General features: G+C 59.5%; 1 protein-coding gene across 10 annotated transcripts; it reads left to right on the top strand.

Moving 5' to 3' along the window:
- The first annotated feature begins 722 nt into the window (after positions 1-722).
- Positions 723-22,217, top strand: TRIM3 (tripartite motif containing 3). 10 transcript variants are annotated; one of them, XM_083499522.1, is made up of 13 exons: positions 723-864; positions 2,894-2,969; positions 6,470-6,660; positions 10,576-10,819; positions 12,114-12,265; positions 12,367-12,547; positions 13,691-14,414; positions 16,292-16,395; positions 16,490-16,657; positions 17,366-17,546; positions 18,969-19,039; positions 20,179-20,319; positions 20,757-22,217. In XM_083499522.1, exons 3-13 carry the CDS (start codon positions 6,530-6,532, stop codon positions 20,907-20,909), a joined length of 2,250 nt encoding a protein of 749 aa, XP_083355648.1. In that variant the 5' UTR covers positions 723-864; positions 2,894-2,969; positions 6,470-6,529; the 3' UTR covers positions 20,910-22,217. The 10 variants fall into 10 exon arrangements, with proteins under 10 accessions (XP_083355648.1, XP_083355650.1, XP_083355649.1 ...); XM_083499524.1 differs by having other exon boundaries at positions 850-1,064; positions 17,366-17,534; XM_083499523.1 differs by lacking the exons at positions 723-864; positions 2,894-2,969 and adding an exon at positions 4,049-4,809.
- Positions 22,218-22,682: the final 465 nt, after the last annotated feature.

Here is a 22,682-nt window from a genome sequence, read left to right as displayed (position 1 = left end):
CTTCCCCTGATTCTTTCCCGGCCAGATTCCTGTTCCTGCCCTGGAATCCAGTTTACCTTCCCATCACACAGACTACAGAATGGATCTCCTTGCTTTTAGCGCTCTTCTCCAGAGAGGCCTTGGTGAGGCTAGATCTGGGGACAAAAAACAACTCAGAGAGAGACCCTCGAACTCACCAGAGATGTCGGCTGCAGGATGCAGGATGGGAGGGAAACGAGCCACGTTAATAGAAGGGGGGGGGGGGAGCGGAGAGGCCTTCGGAGAATCACAGGGTCGGACGCAGACTCTCATCGCCTGGAGGGATGGCGGCTCCTTGAAGGCGAAAGAGCTCGGCTCCACCAGTTGCGTTGCTGAGCCTCCCTGGCTCGCCAGAAGCGGGAGGAAATGTCCAGCCTCAACATGTCGGGGGAAGAAGCGCCGCTCCTGACGCTCACCTTTGGCCTTTACCTGCCGAGATGCTGCTCCGTTGAGCAGGGGCTTCTCCAGGCGGCAGGGGGCGCCACAAGCCCCCGGCGGCTCTTCCGAAATGCGCCGCCACGGGGCGCAGCGCAGGACCGCCTTCCGTCCAGGAGCGAATCCGCGGTGCCGGTCCCTGCGGTCCCTGATACCTGCTCAGGTAGGACCTGGGCGAGCTCGGCGTCGCCACCTTTTCTGGGCGAGGTCGCCTGCCCTCAGCGCCCCGCTCTGCCTTTCATGCGCCGAGCAAAGCGGGAGGAAACTCCCGAGCAGAAGCGGAGCGAGCGGCGTCTCCCCGACGGCGGGGGCTGTTCCTGGGCCGCTCTCTTTGGGGCCGGGACCCCGCGGGCTCCGCAGGACGCGGCGGCGGCGGAGGACGGGCGGCATTTCTGCCCGGGACCTGAACAGGTGAGCAGTTCCCTGCGCGGCTTCTCGAGGCGCCCCCGGGACTGCGGCGCCGGGAGGTCTTTCGGGCTCCGGAGGCGAGGAGGACCGCGGCGCTGGCAGCCCCGTCGAGATCCCGGAGCCGCTGCGAGGGGAGCGACCCGACGGGACGCTTCTGCAGGGGCCGAGTGAAACCGCGGAACTCCCTCCCGCAGGAGGCGATGGTGGGTCCCAACTTGGATGAGGCAAATTCCTGGAGGCGGAGAGGGCTTGGGAAGGCTACTGGCCAGGGTGGCTCGGCTCTGTCTCCCGTCCGAGGCAGCAGCAATGCAGGGCAGAGCAGGCGGAGAGAGAGGCTCTTGCGCTCGGGTCCTGCAAGGCAGCCTCCCCCGGGGCACCCGCTTGGCCCCTGGGCAGCCAGGGGGCTGGACTAGACGGGCTCTTCGGAGGTTCTTAAGGAAGCTCCAGCTCCAGAGGGAGTCTGTCTCGATCCCTAGGTTTTTAGGAGTATTTGGCCCCTGTAAGGATGCTGGAGAAAGTGGCCCGGCCCGGCAGGCTCTCCTCCTGGTCTTATGGCAGAAGGGGGCGCACAAGGGCGCCCGGGGCATCTAGGGGGGCGGGGGAATGCGGCGGAGCTCCTGGCCTCGGAGCTGCGCGGTTCTTGGCGGGCGGAGGGAGAACGACTTTGCGTCCCGACTCCCGAGCACAACAACAACCCAGATGAAAGAGGGGGCGGCGGCCGGGAAAGGGAGCTGGACCAGCCGGGCCGCATTCCTGCTGCCTTCTGCCCCGCCTGGGGGCCGCTTGGCCCGGGAACCGGAGGATCGTGGGGGGCGGAGAGGCTGGGCGCGGCTCCTCCCTTGGTTGGCACGCGCGCGGGTGGGCGAGAGGAGGAACCGGCCTGCGGGGAGGGCTAGACTCCCAAGGCAGCGGGTCTGCCTCCAGAGCGGTCTCTGAGCTGCTGCTGCTGCTGCGGCTGCCATAGAAGTGTACAGCAGGAAGAGACCCCCAAGGGCCATCTAGTCTGCAATGCAGGAATCTCAACTAAAGCATGGCCATGGAGAGTTGGTGTGAGGAGGGGGGGGGGGCCTTGAAAGCCCTAAACAGCCTCAGCCCAGTATACATCGACCCCCATCATTCTACCCACTGAGGTCCAGCTCCAAGGGCCTTCTGGCGGTTCCCTCACTGCGAGAAGCCAAGTTACAGGGAACCAGCCAGAGAGCCTTCTCAGTGGTGGCACCCTCCCTGTGGAACGCCCTCCCATCAGATGTCAAGAAAATAAACAACTACCTGACTTTTAGAAGACATCTGAAGGCAGCCCTGTTTAGGGAAGCTTTTCATGTTTGATGTTTTCTTGTGTTTTTAATATTCTGTTGGAAGCCGCCCAGAGTGGCTGGGAAGGCCTGGGCAGATGGTGCGGGGTATAAGTAATAATTTTTTATTTTATTTTATTTTTATTTTATTTTTATTAGAACTCCACTCCAGGAAGGAGTTTGTACCCAGGCACCCACCTCCTTTTGGGAATTTCCCTTCTCCCTGCCAGAATTTCTGGATTTTATTGTTTTCTTCTGGGTGCCAGGAAATGCTGGATGACTGGGGGCCTGGTTCTCTCCCCCCAACCCCAGGGCAGGAGGGGGCTTCTGCAGAGGGTCATTTCAGGAGGGCAGCTTGGCAGGAACCTGACAGGGGCTCTCCCTCCGGCCCCTGCTGCCACCCCCATGAGAGCAGGTGGGGCTCCAGGATGGCATGCAGGAGGGAGGGGTCCTCTCTGGGGCAGCTTCTCCTCCTCCCTAATGCTGTGGCAGCGCTTATAGGGCAGAGGTCCAGCCAAGGGGTTTGGGGGGTGGCACACAGGTCAGGGCAAAGCCTCAGAGTAACCAGCTACGTGGGGGTCCCAGTAAATTAGACTAAACCTGGAATAGTCGGGGGGCAAGAGGAGGAGTGAGGAAATGCTGCCCAGATAGGTTTTTTTTGGGGGGGGGGCCTCCCTCTTCCCCCTGCTTTTATCCACCGAGTGATGCTACAGCCTCCTCCTCCCTTTGCTGCCTTTCAGGTGCCCAGCCCCATGGCTGTGGGGCAGAAGCCATGGGAGCCTTGATGCGGTGAGGACATGATCCTGCCATGGCACGGTAAGGCCCTGGGGAAGTGGGGCAGAGGATATGGGGAGAGGGGGGCACTCCTTGTGTAGCAACCAGAGAAGGGAAACGGCTGCAGCAGCCAGGCCTCTGAGTGTCCAGATAGGGGGCAGGGGCAGGGGGTGGGTCTCTTGGCATAGGGGGCTGGGCATGTGCTTGATCCAGTGGGTGAGCATTGCTGCCCCGATGATTGAGTGTTGCTGAGAGAGGGTGCAGCCTGCCCCTGCCCTATTGATGCCCCTTGAGCAAGAGGGAGGCCTCTTGGGGGGCTGCGATGAGGCCCCTGCCACCCACCAGGCTCCCTCCAGACCCAGAGAAGAGAGGGGAAGAGGCTCAGGTGTCTTCTGGGGGTCGAGGGTCAGAGAATCTGAGAGCTGGGAGGGACCCAAAGGTCCTCTAGTCCAACCCCTTGCGGTGCAGGAATTGCAGCGGAAGCATCCATGGCAGAGTGGCATCACAGTGGGATGAAAAGCTTTTGCCAAAGTCCCTCACCAAAGACTCCCGAGGAAGCTAAGCAGGCAAGGAGCAAGAGGAGAGGGCCTGCTGGGCATCTGGAACTGGTGAAGCCGCAGGAGCAGAAAGCAGGAAGAAAGTGGAGCCCCCCAAGCAGGGCGCCAATGCCAGGGGGCTGTGAGGGCTTGGGCACCCACTAGAATATAATGGTGGGAGCCAGGCCCCCACAAATTTGATAATAATAATAATAATAATAATAATAATAATAATAATAATAATAATGCTCCACCCATCCGTCCCATGCAGCCATCCAGCAAAGCAGCCTTTTCCCCGCGGGGAGTGGGTCTCTGATGCCGAGACAGTCTCTCTGCCCCGCCCTGCAGAAAAGGGTTCCTCCCTGGCTGCAGATGAGAGGAGGAAGAGTTGCTGTGGGCACCCACAACCCCGAGACTGAGGTGGCACCCCTGACCCCAAGGATCAGGATTGGGACTTGAGTTTTTTAGCTTGTTCATAAATGCTCAGAGGTCGGAGTGAGCAGTGGGGGCCAAGTTTGCTGATGACACCCAAATTGTTCAGAGTGGCTGAAACAAAAAGAGCCCCAAACTGACTGAATGGGAGGGGAACTGGCCAAGGCATCTCCATGTGAATGCGTGTAAAGTGATGTCTGTTGAGGCAAAAGACCTTAATTTTGCATATATGCTCATTGGGTCTGAACTGGGAGCGTTTTTTGGAAAAGGACCCCCAAAATGATCCAGGAGTGGAGCGACTTTGGAACGTTTTTAGTTTAGCTGAAAGGCGAGGAAGACGCAACATGGTGGATGCTTATAAAATGAGGTGAGGCCTGGAGAAAGTGAACAGAAACGTTTCTCTCCTTCCCTCCCAATACTTATGGGAATCAAATGAAGCTCAGAAGTATTTATTCATGCAGCACATGGTTCAACTGTGGAACTCCCTTCCACAAGAGGCTGTGATGGCTTCAGCAGAGGAAAGCACAGATTCACGGGGGAGAGTTTTGTTGTGCATCTGACTGAGAACAGGATGCTGGAGTGGAAGGGCCTGACCCAGCCGCCTCTCCTGATGTTTTGAGCCTTTTAAAACATCCTTTTAAGATCCTATCAGAAGCTGAGTGTCTCCCTCCTCGTATCACCCCTCAGGAGGATATGGGGCGAGGGAGCTCTTGTGCTCATGACCTATTTGTGGCTTCATGGGAGCACCTGCTTAGCAAGTGTGGGGCACAGGATGTGGGGCCAGAGAGGCATCTGGTCTGATCCAGCAGACAGGCTCTCCTGACCTGGACTGGAACTCAGAGCCACCCGCTCATTTGACGGGCAGCAGATTCAGGAAAGAGAAGAGAAGACTCAATTCAGGAGCCCGCCATCTGGTAGACTTCCTGGACATCTGGAGGCTTTAAAGAGGGAGGGGGGAGTCTGGATCGGGCCCTTCCTAGGGGCCCCTGCGGCCCTGAGCTCCAAGGGGTGGCTCCCCGCGGGGTTGACCTTCCTAAAGGATGCGGGGCGGACGGGCGGACACGAGGACCCTTCCTGGTGCGAAGAAGCCCCCTCCCCCTCCTGCCACTCCCCTGCAGCATCCTCCGCGGGTACCGAGATGCAGTTCCCATGACAACCACCATCGCTCCCTCTTCGCCTCCCCCTCGCGGGCAGGGCCCTTCCCTCGCCGCCTGCTGCCTGGCCTCGCCCGCCGGGGCTTGGGGGGCGGGCTCGACGCCCCCCACCCCACCCCGCTTCTCCGCGCTCGGGCACTGCGGAGGAGCCGCCGCAGCTCGGAAGCGGGCTCGGCACGGCGGGCGCGACCATTGGCGCGCCGGGCGGGGGGGGGGCGGAGGCGGGGCACCCCCTTGCTCCCGGGGCCGGGGGCTGGCGCTGCCCAGAGTGGAGGCGGAGGGGCTGGAGGCGAGCAGGCGGCGGGGGCTCCGCGGGGCTCCGGCGGCCAGCCAGAAAGCGCCGCTCTCGCCCACCCCCCCCCCGGCGCTGGCAGTGGTACGCTCCGCCCGCCGAGGGGATGCGCTGAGCCAGCCCAGCCCAGCCGGATCGGGAGCTGCAGCATCCCGGGCCTCGCCCCGCCGACATCCCCGGGAGATGGGGGCGCCCGAGGCGGCCGGCCCCTCCCGCTGAGCGCCCGGTGAGTGATGGGGCCGGGACGCGGTCCTGGGGGCGCCCCTCCCCGGGCTGGCCTGGGAGGAGGGCGCCTGGCACCCAGCCCCGAGGGGGCGGGCGCCTCGAGGGGGGGTGCCAGGCTGGCCCCTGCGGAAGGGGGCGGGGCGGATGCCTCTGCAGCCCCCCCCGGCAGCGGCGGGGAGGCGCCCCTTGGCCCCGGCCCAGCCTGGCGGGGGCGGGAGGGGGCGGGCTGGGCCAGCGCCCTCCTCCTCCTCCTCCTCCTCCTCCTCTTCCTCCGCCTCCCGGCCCAGCGGTCGGGCACACCGCTGCCTTCCAGGGGAAGGGGAGGAGCCGCTGCCCGCCCGCCCGCCCGCCCGCCGCCCCGTCCCTCCTGCCAGACCCGGAAGGTCCCCCGGGCCGCCGCGCCATGGCCGGAAGGCTGGCGGGGGGCTCCGGAGAGGCGGGCCCCGAGGGCGCCCCCGTCGCCCGCAGAAGCTGGGTGAGCGCGCCGGGCGGCGGGCCGAGCGGGAGGCTGGCGCGGGCCGGGCTCCGGCCTGGGCCCTCGGAGGGGCGGGCTGGGCGGCGGGGGAGGGGGCTCGGCGGGCCAGGTGGGGATGCTGCCGCCCCCCCCCTCCCGCGGCATCTCCTGGGCTTGGCCGGCGCTTCCGCCAGCGTGGCTGCTGTTTGGGGGTGGGGCCCTCCTCCGCCTCCCCCAGGATCCGGGGCTGAGCTGGAGCTCGGAGGAGGAGAGGGGGCTGCCGGTCCTAACCGATTTGTGGGGAGGGGGTGTCCCGGGAGTCCCCGGCCCTGCAGGGGAGGGAAATTGGGGGGGACCCCGCCCTCCTTCCTGCACCCCGAGTTTCTAGGGGTGTGGGGTGCGCGCCTGTGACCGTCGGGGGTCACCCCTTGCCTGTCCCTCCTTGGCAGGCCATCCGCAAAGAAGGAGGAGGAGGAGGGTGCCAGTGGGGCGCCCCCCCGGCCGTCGCCATGGCGAAGCGGGAGTCCAGCTCTAGCCCGGTGGTGCGGCAGATCGACAAGCAGTTCCTAGTGTGCAGCATCTGCCTGGACCGCTACCACAACCCCAAGGTGCTCCCCTGCCTGCACACCTTCTGCGAAAGGTGAGAGACGCCCCCCTCGCCGCCGCCGCCTGGCCCGAGGGGGCGCCCCCAGCGCGCGGCGCCTCCCGATCGAGCTCCCTGCGGAGACTGCAGTGATGCGGCTTCCTCGGCTGAGCCCGGCAGGCGGCGGGAAGGCTGCTTGGGGGGGGGGATCTTGGGGGGGGGGACTTCGGGACTCTGTCTCCCTTGGGTGTGGGTGGACGAGGCATCGGCTGAGTCGAGATTCCCTCCCTCCTGGGCGCAGGGAGCCTCTCCCATCCCTCATGAGGACTAGAAGAGTTGTGGGGTTTGGCATCGGGAGTTGTGTCTGCAAGGCTTTAATTCTGGGCAGAAGTGGCTTTGACTCTTTGCCTTTTTCTTGCCTTCTGCCTCCTCTCTGGGAGACCAGGCAGAGGCTCCTGTGCCCTGGCATCTGTTTGCCCTCCCCCCTTGGGCCTGATCCAGACGCAGGGCATTTCTTAGGTTCTCAAGGCCTCTTTAGAGATTTCTGAAATGGCGAATGTCTTTTAAGTTGTTTGACGGTGGTCCAAAAGTCTTTTCTTAAAATAATACGTCAGCTAAAGAATGTTGGGTGTAATTGAAAGAGAAGTTTCTGGCGGGGCAGCCAGGCCAGCTGGTTACAGCAGAAGCAACACCAGGCATCTTGTAGCACCTGAAAGATTGGCACCTTGATCGTGGCACAAGCTGTCATGGACTGCAGTCAGATGCATGGGGCCTTATCCTGACTTCCTGGTGCGCCAATGATTGGTTTCGGCTGTGGGGGAACTGAGAAAAGTGAGATCAGAGGGAACTGAAACAAAGAAAGCTACAGGGAGCGGCAGTTTCAGGGTTAACAGTGGCAATTCATAAACAGGTGTTGATAATGCAGACATTCTGGCATTGGGAAGCCACTTAGCATATATAATGTGCCACACAGTCATTCAGCTTTCGGATCTCTGGCAACTCAGCAGTTTCCGCTTGCAGCCTTGAATGAGCTTCATAAGCTCATTTGCAGAGTGTCCTGGGATGTCCCTCCAGCCCCTGGCTTTGGAAGATGCCCATGTCAGACTTGCGCCCCTTGATCCATCTTCCTGCTTGCCTCATGTGGGGCGAAGGAAGGAGGGCAGCGGCGGCATCTGTCACATGGGGAGATGAGGCGGGGGGGGGGGTTGAGCGCTGGTGAGGCAGATGCAGCCCCCGTCTGGGTGCTGCTCCTGAGGGGGCCTGGGAGCAGGTCCAGCCTTGCAAGAGGGACTTTGGGTCCCCAGCCAGGATGGGCTGCCGGCCACCTTGGAGCGCTTTCAGCCGGGGACTGCTAGGGACGGGGGGGGGGGCTGTCATTTTCTGGGTCTGTCCTGGAGCGCGTTGTTTCTCTAAATTGTAGTGCCCTGTTTTGCCCTGGGGAAGGACAGAGGCCAGGAAGCGACCCCTTTCTCTCTTTTTTTATAAAAAAATAGCTTTTTATTGAAAGGTATTACATTACCAAACTTAAAGGCATAAATCAGCATCTACCCCATGGTGGCAAGATAGTGATGCACTTGCAGGATCCTTCCTCTCTGCTTCTGGCCCCTCCCCCTCTCTGCTGAGATGGCATTTTTATTGTATTTTTAATATTTTGTTGGAAGCTGCCCAGAGTGGCTGGAGAAACCCAGCCAGATGGGCGGGGTATAAATAATAAATTATTATAATTATAATTATCCAGTTGCCGGGTTTGCCTGAGTGGCTCTTCGATCCCTTGGAACAATGGTCTTGGCCTCTTCTGCTGCTGCACCATGGCAGGACTCACCCCTGGTGCTTTCCTCACTGGGACTTCGGATCTGGGGCACCAGGACAGTGGGCTGTGTGGGGCGTGCAGTGGGGACCCTCTTAAAACCCCCTCCATGCCAGGACCACTCTGGGCTCCACCTTCTGTCGCTAGCCCAGGCTTCCTCACCCTCGGCCCTCCAGACTACAATTCCCAACATCCCTGACCACTGGTCCTGCTAGCTAGGGATCATGGGAGTTGTAGGCCAGAAACATCTGGAGGGCGGAGGTTGAGGAAGTCTGATCTGGTAGCATGTGAGCAATTTCATGCAGACTCTGAAGGACACGCCCGAATCTGGCACCACAGAGGATCGGATCCAGCGCTCTGCTGCTGACTCAGGGGCCTTTCTCAGTGGGAACAAAGGAAGGGCAGGGAGGGGCTCATGGGCACCACACCCCCTGGCAAAACAGTCCTGGGTCATGCACAGGTTCCTGGCGTTGGGAAACGGCTAGAGAGCCAGAAGTCTCTGGGCTGCAAGCTCCTCTAGCCTGGCGCTGGCCATTAGACTGGCAGCCATGCCCAGTTTGGCCCTGGCAGAGTGGCCCCCTAGGCACTGGGCCCCCTTCCTTGGGGGCAGCAGCCTTGCTGGGCTTGGTTGTCCTTGGAGGGTGGGGGGTGGGAGTCAGCTCTGCCAGTTCTCTCTCTTTGCACATTCACAGTCTGTCGCCTGCCTGCCACCCTCTTCACCTCGTTTGCAAGCCAGGCCAGGGACAGGCGCTGGCAGGAAGCAAGCAGGCACTATATTTGTCGTCTGTAAATAGGCCAGGAAGCCAAATGCCAGCCCAGGTCAAGGAGGCCTGGAGTTCGCCCTCTGAGCAGAGTGGCAGATTGGGGGCTCAAGGCTGGGGGGGGGGGAGGATGGCGACCTGGTACAGTCAGGGGTGGGCCCTGGGGGGATGGATGGGGAGGTGAGCTTCCTGAATTTGCTGAGCATGTCAGACGTGCCAGGCAGAAGGGTCAGCGAGGGAGGCTCGGGGGGGTAGTTGCCGACCCCCTGGCAGAGGCGAAGGGGAGCTGATTCCTGTGATCTTTCCATTTGCAGCGGGTCCTGGATTTGATGCCCTCTCTCCGGGTCTCCTGCCCCTTGAGCCTTCAGGGAGGGTGGGCTACGTGGGCGGAAGAGAATGACCCCTTGCGGCTGGAGGGGCAGAGCGTGTGCCAGGCCTGTCTGGGGAGGGGTTGGCTTCGCCCGCCCTGAGCCAACGTGGGGCTGGCTCCCTTCCAGCATTGTGCTCAGATCTGGGAAGCCGCTGCCGGATGGGGACGGAGAGTGCCCAGGTCTTCTGCCGGGCGCCAGTCTGTGTGACCTTGCAGATGGTCTTGCCTCCCGCCCAAGGGGTGACCTCACTGGGGGGCAGGTGGGGGGGGGGAGTCAGTGGCTCAGGTGGGGGGGGGCTGGGGAAACCAAGAGGCAGGAGGGGTCTGGAGAGAGAGAAGGTGTTTCTGGGGCTTCCCACCTGAGAGAGGAGCCAGGAAAGGGGGGCTGGTGCTGTGCCACCCCCAGGCTGCTTGGGGTGGGGGCGCTGCAAGCGAAGAGCGGCCGCCTGGCTCTGCTTGGGGTGGGAGGGGCAGGGGGTGACTGGCTCTGGGGGAGATTTGCAAGGAGAAGTTGGGAGGGTCAGGGAGGAAGCCCCAAGTTGGCCTTGAAGATTTTGGGGGTGGGTTGTGCTTCTGGAAGTCAGTGGGGAGAGACCTTGCGCCCCCAGCAGACCCCCCTGCAGCTGAAGTCCCAGGAGGCTTGCTGGGTGCAGAATGGTAGTGTTGGAAGGGGACCCCAGGGATCATCAAGTCCAACCCCTGGCCGTGCTGGAATCGGGGAAAGAGATACCTGCTTCTAGGGCCAGGCTGGCCTCCTCGGAGAGGGGCACAGGGCTGACTTGGGGAGGGACCCCCAGCCCCACAGACTGCAGTGGTCAGTCGCTCCTCAGCCCCACTCATTTTGTACCCACCCCCACCTGGGGCCATCTCACCTCTGTGTCTGTCTCCCCTCCCCCTCGCCTCTGCCCTTCCACCCCCCGCTTGCCACTCCCCCTCCCCGCTTCATCTCTGCCTCCGCCGCCTTCCTTGCCCCCCCCAGCAGTGGGCGCTTGGCCCCCTGACCCCCGTGTCTCGTCTTGCCTGCTCTGCCCCAGGTGTCTCCAGAACTATATCCCGCCCCAGAGCCTGACCCTCTCCTGCCCCGTCTGCCGCCAGACCTCCATCCTGCCCGAGAAGGGGGTGGCCGCCCTGCAGAACAACTTCTTCATCACCAACCTCATGGAGGTGCTGCAGCGCCAGCCCGACAGCGCCAGCCACGAAGATGCGGCCGCCGCCATGCTGGACTCGGTCAGCGCCGTGCCGGGGAAGCCTCTCTCCTGCCCCAACCACGAGGGGAAGGTGAGCCCCAGAGGCTGCAGGCAGGGGACCCCGCTGCCTCCCTGCCCCTTTCCCCTTCCTGGCCTGCTGGGCCCTTCAGGCTGGGGAGGGGCGCCTGGGACCCCTCCGCAGGCCGAGCGGAGGCCCCTCCTCCTCTGCGGAGCTCCGCCCCCGAGTCAGGAGGGAGGGGCCTGTTCTGGCACTGGTGGGGGACTGGGCCAACCCCTCACTGCACCCGAAACTAACTGGGTGCCCATCGCATTTTGTGACAGGTAACCAGCCTTTTGCAAGGAAGTGGTGATGTCTTGTCTCCAGGGTTGGCGACTGCCATCTCTTCTGGCTGGCTGGCATTGCTGCCGTGTCACACCAGTCAGCTGGCTTGTGGGGCAGCATGGCACCCAAAGAAACTCGTCTTTCGATGCCATGCTGCTCTGCGGATCAGCTAATCTGCGGGGCAGCGCAGCGCCTCAAGGTGCGCCTTCTGTGCTGATCTGCCCGCGGATCACTTGTCTTGTTGAGCACCAAAACAGACACATCCGTTGGTGGGAGACAACTGATCCGTGCAGGACCCTGTATAGAGAAAAATGTTTAGGCTTTCATTTATTAAAAAAACCCCGGAAGCTTTTCTGCTCAGAATTACACGACCAGACATTCCTAGGAATGTCAGAGAAATTTTTCCATATGCCACTGTCGCTGTGAGAATCCTAATAGCGACGAATTGGAAAAGCGATAAACTCTCTTCCAGGTCAGAATGGTTACAAAAATTAGTTGAATATGCAGAGCTAGCCAAATTAACCGAAAAAATGAAAGATAATTCAAAACAAGTACTTATTGCAAAATGGGAAGTTTTCAAAACATATCTTAAGAATAGTTGTTGCAGTGCGAACTTGGTGGCTGCCTTCCAATTACTCCTGTAGCTGCACTAAGTAAGAAACAAGGACACAGGAGAAATAATACTTTATTATAAAATGAATGGGTTGGTTTATGCAATAAGTTAGTAAATATTAAATGAAGTATGGAGACGATGGGAAGTTAGATGTCCCTTAAGAAGATTTATTGTCAAAACCTAGGAGTTTATTTTTTGTTAATTTTGCATTTCTTGTAACAAATGATGTAAATGCATGGGTTTTTTTTTGTTTGTTGGTGTTTAAGCATAATAAAACATATTTTTTAAAAAACTGATTTGTGCAGCGGCCACTTCGCAAATCAGCTGATCAGTGGGGCGCCTGGGCATTCCGTTGTGGTGACTGAAACCCAGGTTTTCTGTCCCAGTTTCTAACCCTGCCCTCTGCCTCTCTCTCCCTCCCCCCGCCAGATGATGGAGTACTACTGCGAGTCCTGCGAGACGGCCATGTGCCACGAGTGCACGGTGGGGGAGCACCGGGAGCACGTGACGGTGCCGCTGCGGGACGTGGTGGAGCAGCACAAGGCCTCCCTGCGCCAGCAGCTGGACGCCATCAAGAGCCGGTACCGCCCTGGGAGGGGTGGGGGTGGCGCTGCCCAGGAGGAGGTGGAGTGGTGGCCCTTGCAGGCAGCGGCTGGACTGACCCCCCTTTCCCGCCCCCCAGCCTGCCTCACTTGACCACGGCCATCGGGCTGGTCTCCGAGATCAGCCAGCAGCTGGTGGAGCGCAAGAACGATGCCGTGGCCGAGATTGGGAGCACCTTTGCCGAGCTGGAGAAGGCGCTGCACCAGCGGAAGGGGCTGCTGGTTCGGGACCTGGAGGCCCTGTGTGGAGCCAAGCAGAAGGTGAGCCTGGGCCGGGACAATGCTGCCCTGCGCTGAGCGCCAGCGCTCAGGAAGGTGGGCAAGAGCCTCTGTTTCCCAGAGATCTTCCCATGGGCTGTTTCAGAGATTCTCTCTTAAATTCCTGGAGGATGGGGATGGGGCAGTGGCTCTCTGTGCATGCCTAGAGGCCCTCTTCTCCAGTTCGCTTCTTCCGGGGGCCAGGCCTGGCTGAGATTCCCCCCGGGGCCCTGGTGACTTGGCCACAAGGGGCTCTTTGTGAGAGTTCAGGCAGAACGTAAATACGGGCTTCTGTCAACAATTGTTCCTTGGAACAATGAAGTGCGTCTCTGGGGCGCCAACGTCCAGCCCCACCCACCCCGGCTGCCTTTTCCCTCCCCGTCTTTGGCATGGGCCCCCAACTGGCCGGTGGCCAGCCCCTCCCTCGCTCTTAAAACTGCAGAGCGCATGGCTGGTTGGCCAAAGGGCAGAGCATTCTGTGGGAGGCACGCTCCGGGGCGCTTTCTCTCGGCTACACTGGGGCTGAGCTGTGGGGCACCGTGCCTTTGGCTGCCCTCATCAACATCCTATACCCTTTAAAATGTGGGTCTTTTTTGGGGGGGGGTTATTGGATTATTGTGTTTATTTTGATTTTATATATTGTGACCTTTTTTGTGAACCGCCCTGAGACCTCCAGGTATAGGGTGATACAGTGGTACCTTGTTTTACGAACTTAATCCGTTCTGGAAGTCTGTTCTTAAACCAAAGCGCACTTTCCCATAGCAGCGGGGGACTCAATTTACAAATGAAACACACTCAAGAGGAAGTGGAACATGTTCTTATTCCAAGGGAAAGTTCACAAACCAAAACACCTACTTCTGGGTTTGCAGCGTTCTTAATCCATTTTGTTCATAAACGAAGGTGTTCTTAAACCAAGGTACCACTGTATATAAATTCAATGAATGAATGAGAGAATGAATGATTCTATCAGGGAACGGGATGGACTTTGGGCTCCGTGTGGCCCTGAGCTGTTTGTGCTGCCCGAAAAGCACCTCTGGCCAGGGGTTCTGGAGCTGCAGTTCCTGCGTTGTTGGGGGCTGGACTAGATGCCCCTTGGGGTCCCTCCCAGCCCGGCCGTTCTCTGATACCTGCCTCCTCCCCTCTCAGGTGCTGCAGGCGCAGCTGGACACGCTCCGGCAGGGCCAGGAGAACATCCTGAGCAGCTGCAGCTTCACGGAGCAGGCCCTGGACCACGGCTCCGAGATGGAGGTCCTGCTGGTCAAGAAACAGATGACGGAGCGGCTGAGCGAGCTGGCCGGCCGCGACTTCCCCGAGCAGCCACACGAGAACGCCCAGGTGGACTACGTGGTGGAGACGGAGGGCGTGCGCAAGTCCATCCTCAACCTGGGCGTCCTGCTGACCACCAGCGCCATCGCCCACAAGACGGTGGCCACGGGGGAGGGCCTGCGCCACGCCGTGGTGGGCCAGGCCGCCTCGCTGACCGTCACCACCAAGGACAAGGACGGGGAGCTGGTGCGCAGCGGGAGCGCCTGCCTGCAGGCTGAGGCCACCGCCCCCGATGGCTCGGCCCTCAGTCACGAGGTGCTGGACAACAAGAATGGCACCTACGAGCTGCTCTACACGCCGCGCCACGAGGGAGACCACCTGCTCTCCATCCGCCTCTACGGGCAGCCCATCCGCGGGAGCCCCTTCCGCGTCAAGGCCGTCAAGGCCTCCGATGTGCCGCCCTCCCCGGACGACGTCAAGCGCCGCGTCAAGTCCCCCAGCAGTGGCCACATCCGCCAGAAGGCGGTGCGCCGCCCCTCCAGCATGTACAGCAGCGGCAAGAAGAAGGAGAACCCCATCGAGGACGAGCTCATCTTCCGTGTGGGTCAGTCGCTGGGGGGCTGGCCGGGCAGCGAGGGGCAGTGCATGGGGACAGGCCCAAGGGGGGGCCCTGGAGCGGCGGGGGAGCGGTCATTCCGCACGGGTGCAGCGCCCAGCAGCTGCCTGGCCCCGCTCCCGAATCACAAGGTTCCAGATTCTGGAAACAGCAGCAGGGAAGAGCGTTGCTCCTGGGCCCGGATCCTGGTTCCCGGTTTCCCACTGTGGGCCACTGGTCTGCCACTGGGAGAACAGGACGCTGGCTCTTCTTGGCTTCTTACTTTACTATTACCTTATTGCTATTCAAAGAGATGCAAAAATGCAAACCCCTTACAAAGTGTCTTTTTATAATCTGCTGAAATTAAAACAGCTACAGAATCTATACAGTCATACCTTGGGTTACAGACGCTTCGGGCTGCGTGATTTCGGGTTGCGTCCCACGCCGAGCCCGGAAGTACCGGAACATGTTACTTCCAGGTTTCAGTGCCTGCGCATGTGCAGAAGCGCCGAATCGCAACCTGTGCGTGCTCAGACGCGACGCTGCGGGTTGCGAACATTGCAGGTTGTGAACGTGCCTCCCGCACGGATCACATTCACAACCCGAGCGTCCACTGTATAAAAAAGGCAAAAAAGAAAAGATCGCAGGGTGGTTCACAGCATAAACATACAGGATGAGAACACACAGAAATGGAAACAAACCAACAAACCCATTTTCAAGGCCACAAATTGGTCTTTATCGACCCAGTGCCTGGTTATGGAGAGACTTTTTGCCTGGCGACTGAAGCTGTGCAAAGCAGGTGAGCAAGTCTTGAACCCCCCAGTGACCCAGAGGACAGAGCGCATCTTCTGTTTATTTTATTTATTGAATTTATATACCGACCTGTACTCGGAGTCTCAGGGCGGTTCACAGTATAAAAAATCCCCATCACCTCGGTTGAAGGTGCCATTTAGCTCCTAGATTTCACATCTCAGTTTCTACCACTGGTTTTTGGACTCCCATCGGCTTCAACTAGTATGGCTAATGCGAGTCCAACATATGTAGGAGGAGGCCATTTTGGCTACTGCTGCTATAGGTAGGTGGTTTTTTTTTTTTTTGGGCAAAAACAATATTATTCCAACTAAAGTCTACTTGGAGTAGACCTATTGAAATTAGTGGGCATGAGGAACTTGTTCCGTGGTTAGTCTTACTTCGTTAGATGCAGCCCAGTGGCTCAGAGTGGCCTCCTTCAAATTGAGCTGCTAGCTATTCCATTTGTGACCCAAACCTTTCCCAGTGATTTCAGCAAGGAGGCTTCCCAACACTTGGCTGAGCCCAGGATTACAGCAGGACGGCATTCCTATGATCGTACCGGGACTGACTTATGAGTAGAGATAGACAAACCTGCCAATGTTGCTTCTGTAACTTCCTCATTCAATGCAATTCTCTGCATTTCCTCAACCATTTGTGATTTATTTATTTTTTAAAGATCCTTATGAAAATTTCTCAGCCCTTTCAGTGAGAAACGTTCCTAATGAAAAAAAAGAATATGAAATACAAAAGATATTATCAGAATAAAAACAACATCCCAACCACATTCTGTGCCAGATGTGAGGCACCTCTGGACCGCCAGGGGTGGCTGGACTCCAACTCCCATCAGCCCAGGCGGGCCAGGGATCACGGGAGTCGTAGTCCTGAAAATGGCCAACGCCATATTCCCGACACATTCCAACCAGCTGCGCACACGAACCTGATTCGCTTCCTTCCGGATCTTCCCAATTCCTTAATTCTTATGGGGCGGGGAGAGCTCCTGGGCCGAGTGGGGGTGGGGTGGGGTGCCTGCTTTCTGGGGTGCTGCGTGAGATGTGGGGCTGCTTTTCACCCCTGTGCCCCCCCCCCGGCTGCAGGGAGTCGTGGTCGGGAGAAGGGCGAGTTCACCAACCTGCAGGGCATCTCCACCTCCAGCAGCGGGCGCATCGTGGTGGCCGACAGCAATAACCAGTGTGTGCAGGTAGGGAGCGCCCCCCTGCCCCCCTCCAAGGCCCGCTTGGGGAGAGCGGTGGGGCTGCCCCTCATGCCCTCTTTCTCTCTCCCGCCGGGCGCAGGTCTTCTCCAACGAGGGCCAGTTCCGCCTGCGCTTTGGGGTGCGGGGCCGCTCCCCAGGCCAGCTGCAGCGCCCCACCGGCGTCACCGTGGACCTCAACGGGGACATCATCATTGCCGACTACGACAATCGCTGGGTCAGCATCTTCTCCCCCGAGGGCAAGTTCAAGGTAAGGGAGGAGGTGGCAGAGGGGAATTTCCGTTCCTCCTGCATTAATGGGGCACCCAAAGGGTCTCTGGCGACCCCCAGCAGAACTCCCTGGGCAGGGCCATGCCCTTCCACTTCCTGCAAAGACCTGCCCACTTGGTGCCCTCCGGTGCCCTGCGCAGCTCCGCCAGGCCAGCGGCTGTGCAGGGAAGGCCCCCTCAGTGGGTCCAGGATATTCGGGGTGGGCTCGGGGGTCCCATTGAGGACCTGGTGGTTAGACTAACCCAATGTCCCCACCGGGTCCTAAGGAGGAAGCTGCTGCACACCTCCCCAGGTAGAGTCAGGTGGAAGTGGGACAGGTGATGCGATGGGGAATATGGCAGGAGGGCCAAAGGCTGTGTGTGCATTGGGGGAGATGGGCCAGAGCTGAAGGCTGAACCCCAAATCTAGACCCCATGTGTGTGTGTGTGGGGGGGGGTCACAGTTGGGGCCTTAGGCCAGCTCAGGCTCTCGGCTCACTATGCCTGCCTTGGCTGGCAGCGTCTCTCCTCTCTTGGACCTTCCCTTGTCCCCTGGAGATGCCACCCGGGGTGGGGGGGGTTGAATGTGGGGCACCCAGTTCTGTCCCCTTGCCACGTGGGCTCCTCCGTGACCTGATGGGCACCCCCTGGGGACGGGTAGGGTGTTGGGCCCCCCTGTTTATTTCTCCCTCTGATGCCGCCCCCCCCAGACCAAAATTGGAGCCGGCCGCCTGATGGGCCCCAAGGGGGTGGCCGTGGACCGCAACGGCCACATCATTGTGGTGGACAACAAGGCCTGCTGCGTCTTCATCTTCCAGTCCAACGGGAAGCTGGTGACCAAGTTTGGCAGCCGCGGCACCTCGGAGCGCCAGTTTGCAGGTACCCTCGACGGTAATCCACGCCAGGTTCCCTGTTCTTTTTGCATGCCTTGGGCTTCTGCCGGGGCCCAGCGGGCGAGCGCTCTCTGCCGCCCGCCTCGGGGGTCCAGGGCTGCCCGGACCCCTTGGCCGTCCGGGGAGGGGGCTTTCCTGCGCGCTCTGCTCTGTCGCTGGCTGGGCACTTTGGGCTCCTCGTGGCCGGCAGGGGAGTGTCTTCCCTGCCACTAACCCTTCTGGCGGCTGGTGTGGTGACTAACATGCCTCTGCCTGTGCCCCCCTAGAAAGGAAGCGTTGGAAGGGACCCCCAGGGATGCAGGAAGCGCAGCCAAGGAAGGCCTGGCAGGTGGAGGCCCAACCTCTGTTATAAACCTCCAGAGAATCAGAGTGGGAGAGCAGGAAGGGACCTCCAAAGGTCTTCCAGTCCAACCCACTGCGGTGCAGGAAGGCTGCTTTGGACAGTGGCCCCTTGGTTCTCAGACTTCATCTGCCCCAGAAGTCCGTTCCAATACCAGAGCGTTTCAAAACCAAGGTGCTCTTTCCCATAGAAAGGAATGCAAAATGGATTAATCCCTTCCAGACTCTGAAAAACAACCCCTAAAACAGCAATTTAACGTGATTTTTTTCTATCTAACAAGATAGATAAAATGAAAAATGAAAGCGATAAACTATGTACTGCAGTCACAGGATCAGTCAACCAGTAGCTGAACTGGGTTCCACACCGTCACAAAAACAAAACAAAAAAGAGCCACAAAACCACAAAAGAAATAGCAAAAACAGACAGACCTCAGCGTAACACTCGGCTTCCAATTTTTTTTTACAAACTGGAACACTTACTTCTGGGTTTGCAGTGTTTGGGTTCCAGGAGTCCCAAGGGACCACTGTAAATAAATATTTCCTGTAAATAAAGGCGCCCTCTTGTGACAAAACTGTGGTATGGCTTCCCGGCTGTCATCTGCTGAAAACTGAGCATTTGCCTCTCCAGCAAACGACAAGTTTGGGTGCAATTTTGGTGGGAAAGGAGTGTGAGGAGAAAGGATCAGGTCTCCCCAGGCCGACCCACATGGCCTGGTCCTGATCCAGATGCTCTCAGGTGGAGGAAGTCATAGAATCATAGAAGTGCAGAGGTGGAAGGGACCCCCAGGACTCATCTAGTCCAGCCCCTTCAGTGCAGGGATCACATCTTACAACATCCCTGACAGATGGCTTGTCTCTTCAGGCCTCACTCTGCAGTGTGTGGGGGGCATTTCGGAGATAGAGATCCACTGAAAGATCCGTTGGGAATCCTGCCACCTTGTGGCCACGTGGATTTGGCCCCATCTCTCCCACAGGGTCTTCTCCTGAGCCCCCACCGCTCCCCCTCTTGACCCCTGACCCCCACAGCCCCCTCCTGGGGGCGGCAAGCAAAGTCTCCTTCCCTCTCCCTCTCCCTCCTCAGGGCCGCACTTTGTCGCCGTCAACAACAAGAACGAGATCGTGGTGACCGACTTCCACAACCACTCCGTGAAGGTGAGCCAGAGCGGATCCCCGGCGGGATCCACCCCACGGGGCCTTCAGAGCGCATTCCTGGCAGGCAGGGAGGGGCTGCCTGCCTCCTCTGCTACTGCACTGAAGCCCAGTGCCCCCCACCCCCATTGCCCTCAGTGGGGCTGGGAGGGGGCTGGATGTCAGGCCCCAAGGCCTCCTCTCTTGCCCCTTTTGTCCATTTTCTTTGTTTTGCCTCCAATGCCCTGGGCTGGTCCTGGCGGTTGGGGGCTCAGGGGGGCACTGAGGCATCTTCCTCTCAGTTCCCCCAGAGAGGCTCCCCCTGCCCTTTGGAGGGAACTGACTGGTTTTAATGTGAGGCATCCAAGGGACTTCCTGGTCGGTTTGGATTTGGGGGCCCAGCGAAGAGAAATAAAACAGCAGCAGGACTGAGGGGGCCAGAGGGGGACCCTCGGCTTTGAGAAAGTCCTGCAATGCTGCAAGACACAAACATCTTACTAAAGGGGGCAAAATCTTCCGGTCCCCACAGAGCCTTGTTCCTTTGGGTGCAGGGAAAATCCAGTGCACAGTGTCTGGGGCAGGCCAGGCCAGGCCCCTCAGCCTCTTTTTACTGGGGGGGGGGCGCGCCCTTCCCAAAGTCAGTCCCCCAAAGCGTCTCCTGTTACGGCTGCAGAGAAACTCCTGCCTGCAATCCAAGAGATGCTGCCAGTCAGTGTAGTTTGCACTGCAGTCGTACCTCAGGTTACGTTACCTTCGGGTAACGTAATTTCGGGTTGTGAACGCGCCAAACCCAGAAGTGTACACTTCCGGGTTTCGCCGCATGTGCATGCGCAGAGCGCTCTATCGTGCCGTGCGCTTGCAGAGAAGCAGCGCCTCTGGATACGGACTTTTCAGGGTAAGTACAGACCCCCGGGACAAATTAAGTTTGTATCCGGAGGGTCCACTGTATAGCATGCCATCCCACTTCTGACACCAGTGTTGCACACCATCCTGTTTGTCCCTTTGGCAGCAGGAGGGGACTCAGTGCCCAATGTCTGGGGCAGGCAAGCCAGCCCCTCCTTCCCCTCCCATTGCACAGCCCAAGGGGAACAGTGGGGCAGGGAGGGCAGAGAGGCCGAAGGGGAGGGGCACTTGGCCAACCCTGTTTCTGCCCCCCCCCCCAGGTGTACAGTGCTGACGGAGAGTTCCTCTTCAAGTTTGGCTCACACGGCGAGGGGAACGGGCAGTTCAACGCCCCAACGGGGGTCGCCGTGGACTCCAACGGGAACATCATTGTGGCCGACTGGGGCAACAGCCGCATCCAGGTACTGGGGGCCAGTGAGGGGCAGAGAAGGGAGGTGGGGGGCCAGCCCCATGGGTGGGTGTGGAAATGATTCTGAAGGAGAGAGACCTCAGAGCCCCAGGGGTCTTTACCTTCTGACCTCAAAGCAGTCCCACTCCAAGCCCAGGGGCTGCGCTCTGCACATGCTCTGCAACCATCTTCTCTTGCCTTCAGCTGCTACCTAAAAATTTGCCTGGAGTCTCTTTCTTGAGCCACCTGGCAGTCAAATGATCCTGACCTGATGGTGGAAGGGGAATTCCCCCCCCCTGGCAGCCCACTCCCCAATATCCGTAATTTAAACACTTTCATTTGCAAACTGAAAAACCCTTCCCTACCTGTCTTGGCCAGGGGAAAGGGACCACCTTATTTGGGGGGTTCTCCCCCCCGGCCCTTCTTGACCCCCGGCTGCTCTCCTTCCAGGTCTTTGACAGCGCAGGCTCCTTCCTGTCCTACATCAACACCACGGCAGACCCCCTCTACGGGCCGCAGGGCTTGGCGCTGACATCCGACGGCCACGTGGTTGTGGCCGACTCTGGCAACCACTGCTTCAAGGCCTACCGCTACCTGCAGTAGCCCCGGGGGGCAGGCTGGGCCCGGGAGGGGGCGCGGGGCTTCCCCCTCCTGCCCACCTGCTGGCCTTAAGGACGATGGGCTCGGGTGGGGGGCTGGACCCTCAATGGGGGGCCTGCCCCCAGCGCTGGGCGGGGGCTCTGGCAGCTGAGTGTGATGGTGCCAATCGCTATCGAGGCAGCTATAGGTGCACTAGGGGCGGGGGGCTTGGGGGGAAGGGAGCGTCACCCGCTTGGCTTCTCCAAGGACTACTTTTTGGGGATGGGGGAGAACTCCCTTGGTGGGCACCACAGCAGCCGCTGCTTGCCGGCTTCAGAGGCTCTGGCCACCCCCTTGCCAACTATCCCGGGGGCCTGGGACCCCAAGAGCTGCCCCCTCCCTCGCCCCTTGCTCTCCCTCCCCCGGATTCTCTCTGCACTTTATCTCCAAGGCAGCCCCCTCCCCACTTATCTGGCTCTTTGCAGGAGGGGACAACCGCCCCCCAGCCCGGCTGCAGGTGGGAGAGAGGAGAGGCTGCGGCCTTCTGGGCAGGCGGCTCCCTCCCTCCCCTCCCACAGGGGGTGGGCTAGATGGCCCTGGGGGTCCCTTCCAACTCTACAATCCCACAATTCCTTTCTGGGCATCTAAAGCAAGGAGCAGGGGCGGCTTTCCTCCTCCAGGCAGGAGCTGCGGACCAGTTTCCCCCAGGCGGCAGGAAGAGGCATTGATTCAGGGCAGCTCAGCTGATGGGGGGCCCAGGGCAACTCCACTGCAGGGGTTGGGCTAGATGACCCCTGGGGATCCCTTCCAACTCTGCAATTCCCAGATAACCAGCGCCCTTGGCCAGCTTTGGATTGGTGGCACTTTGGCCTGGCTGCTTATTCCCCCACACCTTTGCCCCGCTCCGCTATGGGGAGAATGCCTGATGGACACAGCCACCGGCTCTCCTCCCAGGCTGAGATGCCCTCGATCTCCATCTTTTTACTTGTGGCTGGGGGGCACGGCAGCCCTTGCCCCCTTCCTGCCCTGTGCTGAGTAGCTGGGGCTTTGCCCTCGAGAGCCAGCCCCCCCTGCCCCTCTCCAGAGGGGCTGCTTCTAGACCCAGGGAGCCTGCCCACCCCCGACAGACGTGTGGGGAGCCTTGGCCCACCTGCTCCCCCCGGACCTGAACATGCTCCTGCCAACAGCCGCTCCACCCCCTGGACCCTCCTGCCCCTCTGGACCTGACACAAGCACTCCTGTCTGCTGGGCGAGGACAAGGCAGCCCCGCGCTCATGACAAAATGTATGTAAAAAATAAATAAATAAAATAAATAAAAGTATTCTGAAAGAACTATGGGGCCACTGTCTTCCTGCACAAGAGGTGGAGAGGGGGAGCTGGGCTGTTGGGGGCCGCCTGGCTTATGGGGCTGCCGCTGGAGCAGGGCTTGCGAGTCTGCCTGCAGCAACATTTTTTTTAACAAATTTTACATTTTTAATTTTTGTCATACTAACTGGAGCACTCAAAGGCCAGTGTTTCTCAATTGTTGGTGTTTATACTACATTTTTTTAGATTTGCCTTGAGACAGTCTTTAAACCCCTTTTGTTGACCACCAGCATTACGCTTCCCATTTTTAAGTTCAGAATAGAGTAGTTGCTTTGGAAGACGATCATCAGACATCCGAGAAACATGGCCAGTCCAACGAAGTTGATGTTGAAGCATCATTGCTTCCACAATGGTGATCTTTGCTTCTTCCAGTACACTGGCATTAGCTCACCTGTCTTCCCAAGTGATGTGTCAAATTTTTTGGAGACGCCA

The sequence above is a fragment of the Podarcis liolepis genome, assembly GCF_965112155.1.
Source record: "Podarcis liolepis genome assembly, chromosome: 4".
Lineage (NCBI taxonomy): Eukaryota > Metazoa > Chordata > Lepidosauria > Squamata > Lacertidae > Podarcis > Podarcis liolepis.
The sequence above is the reverse complement of the archived record's forward strand: the minus strand, read 5'-3'. Positions and strand labels throughout refer to the sequence as shown.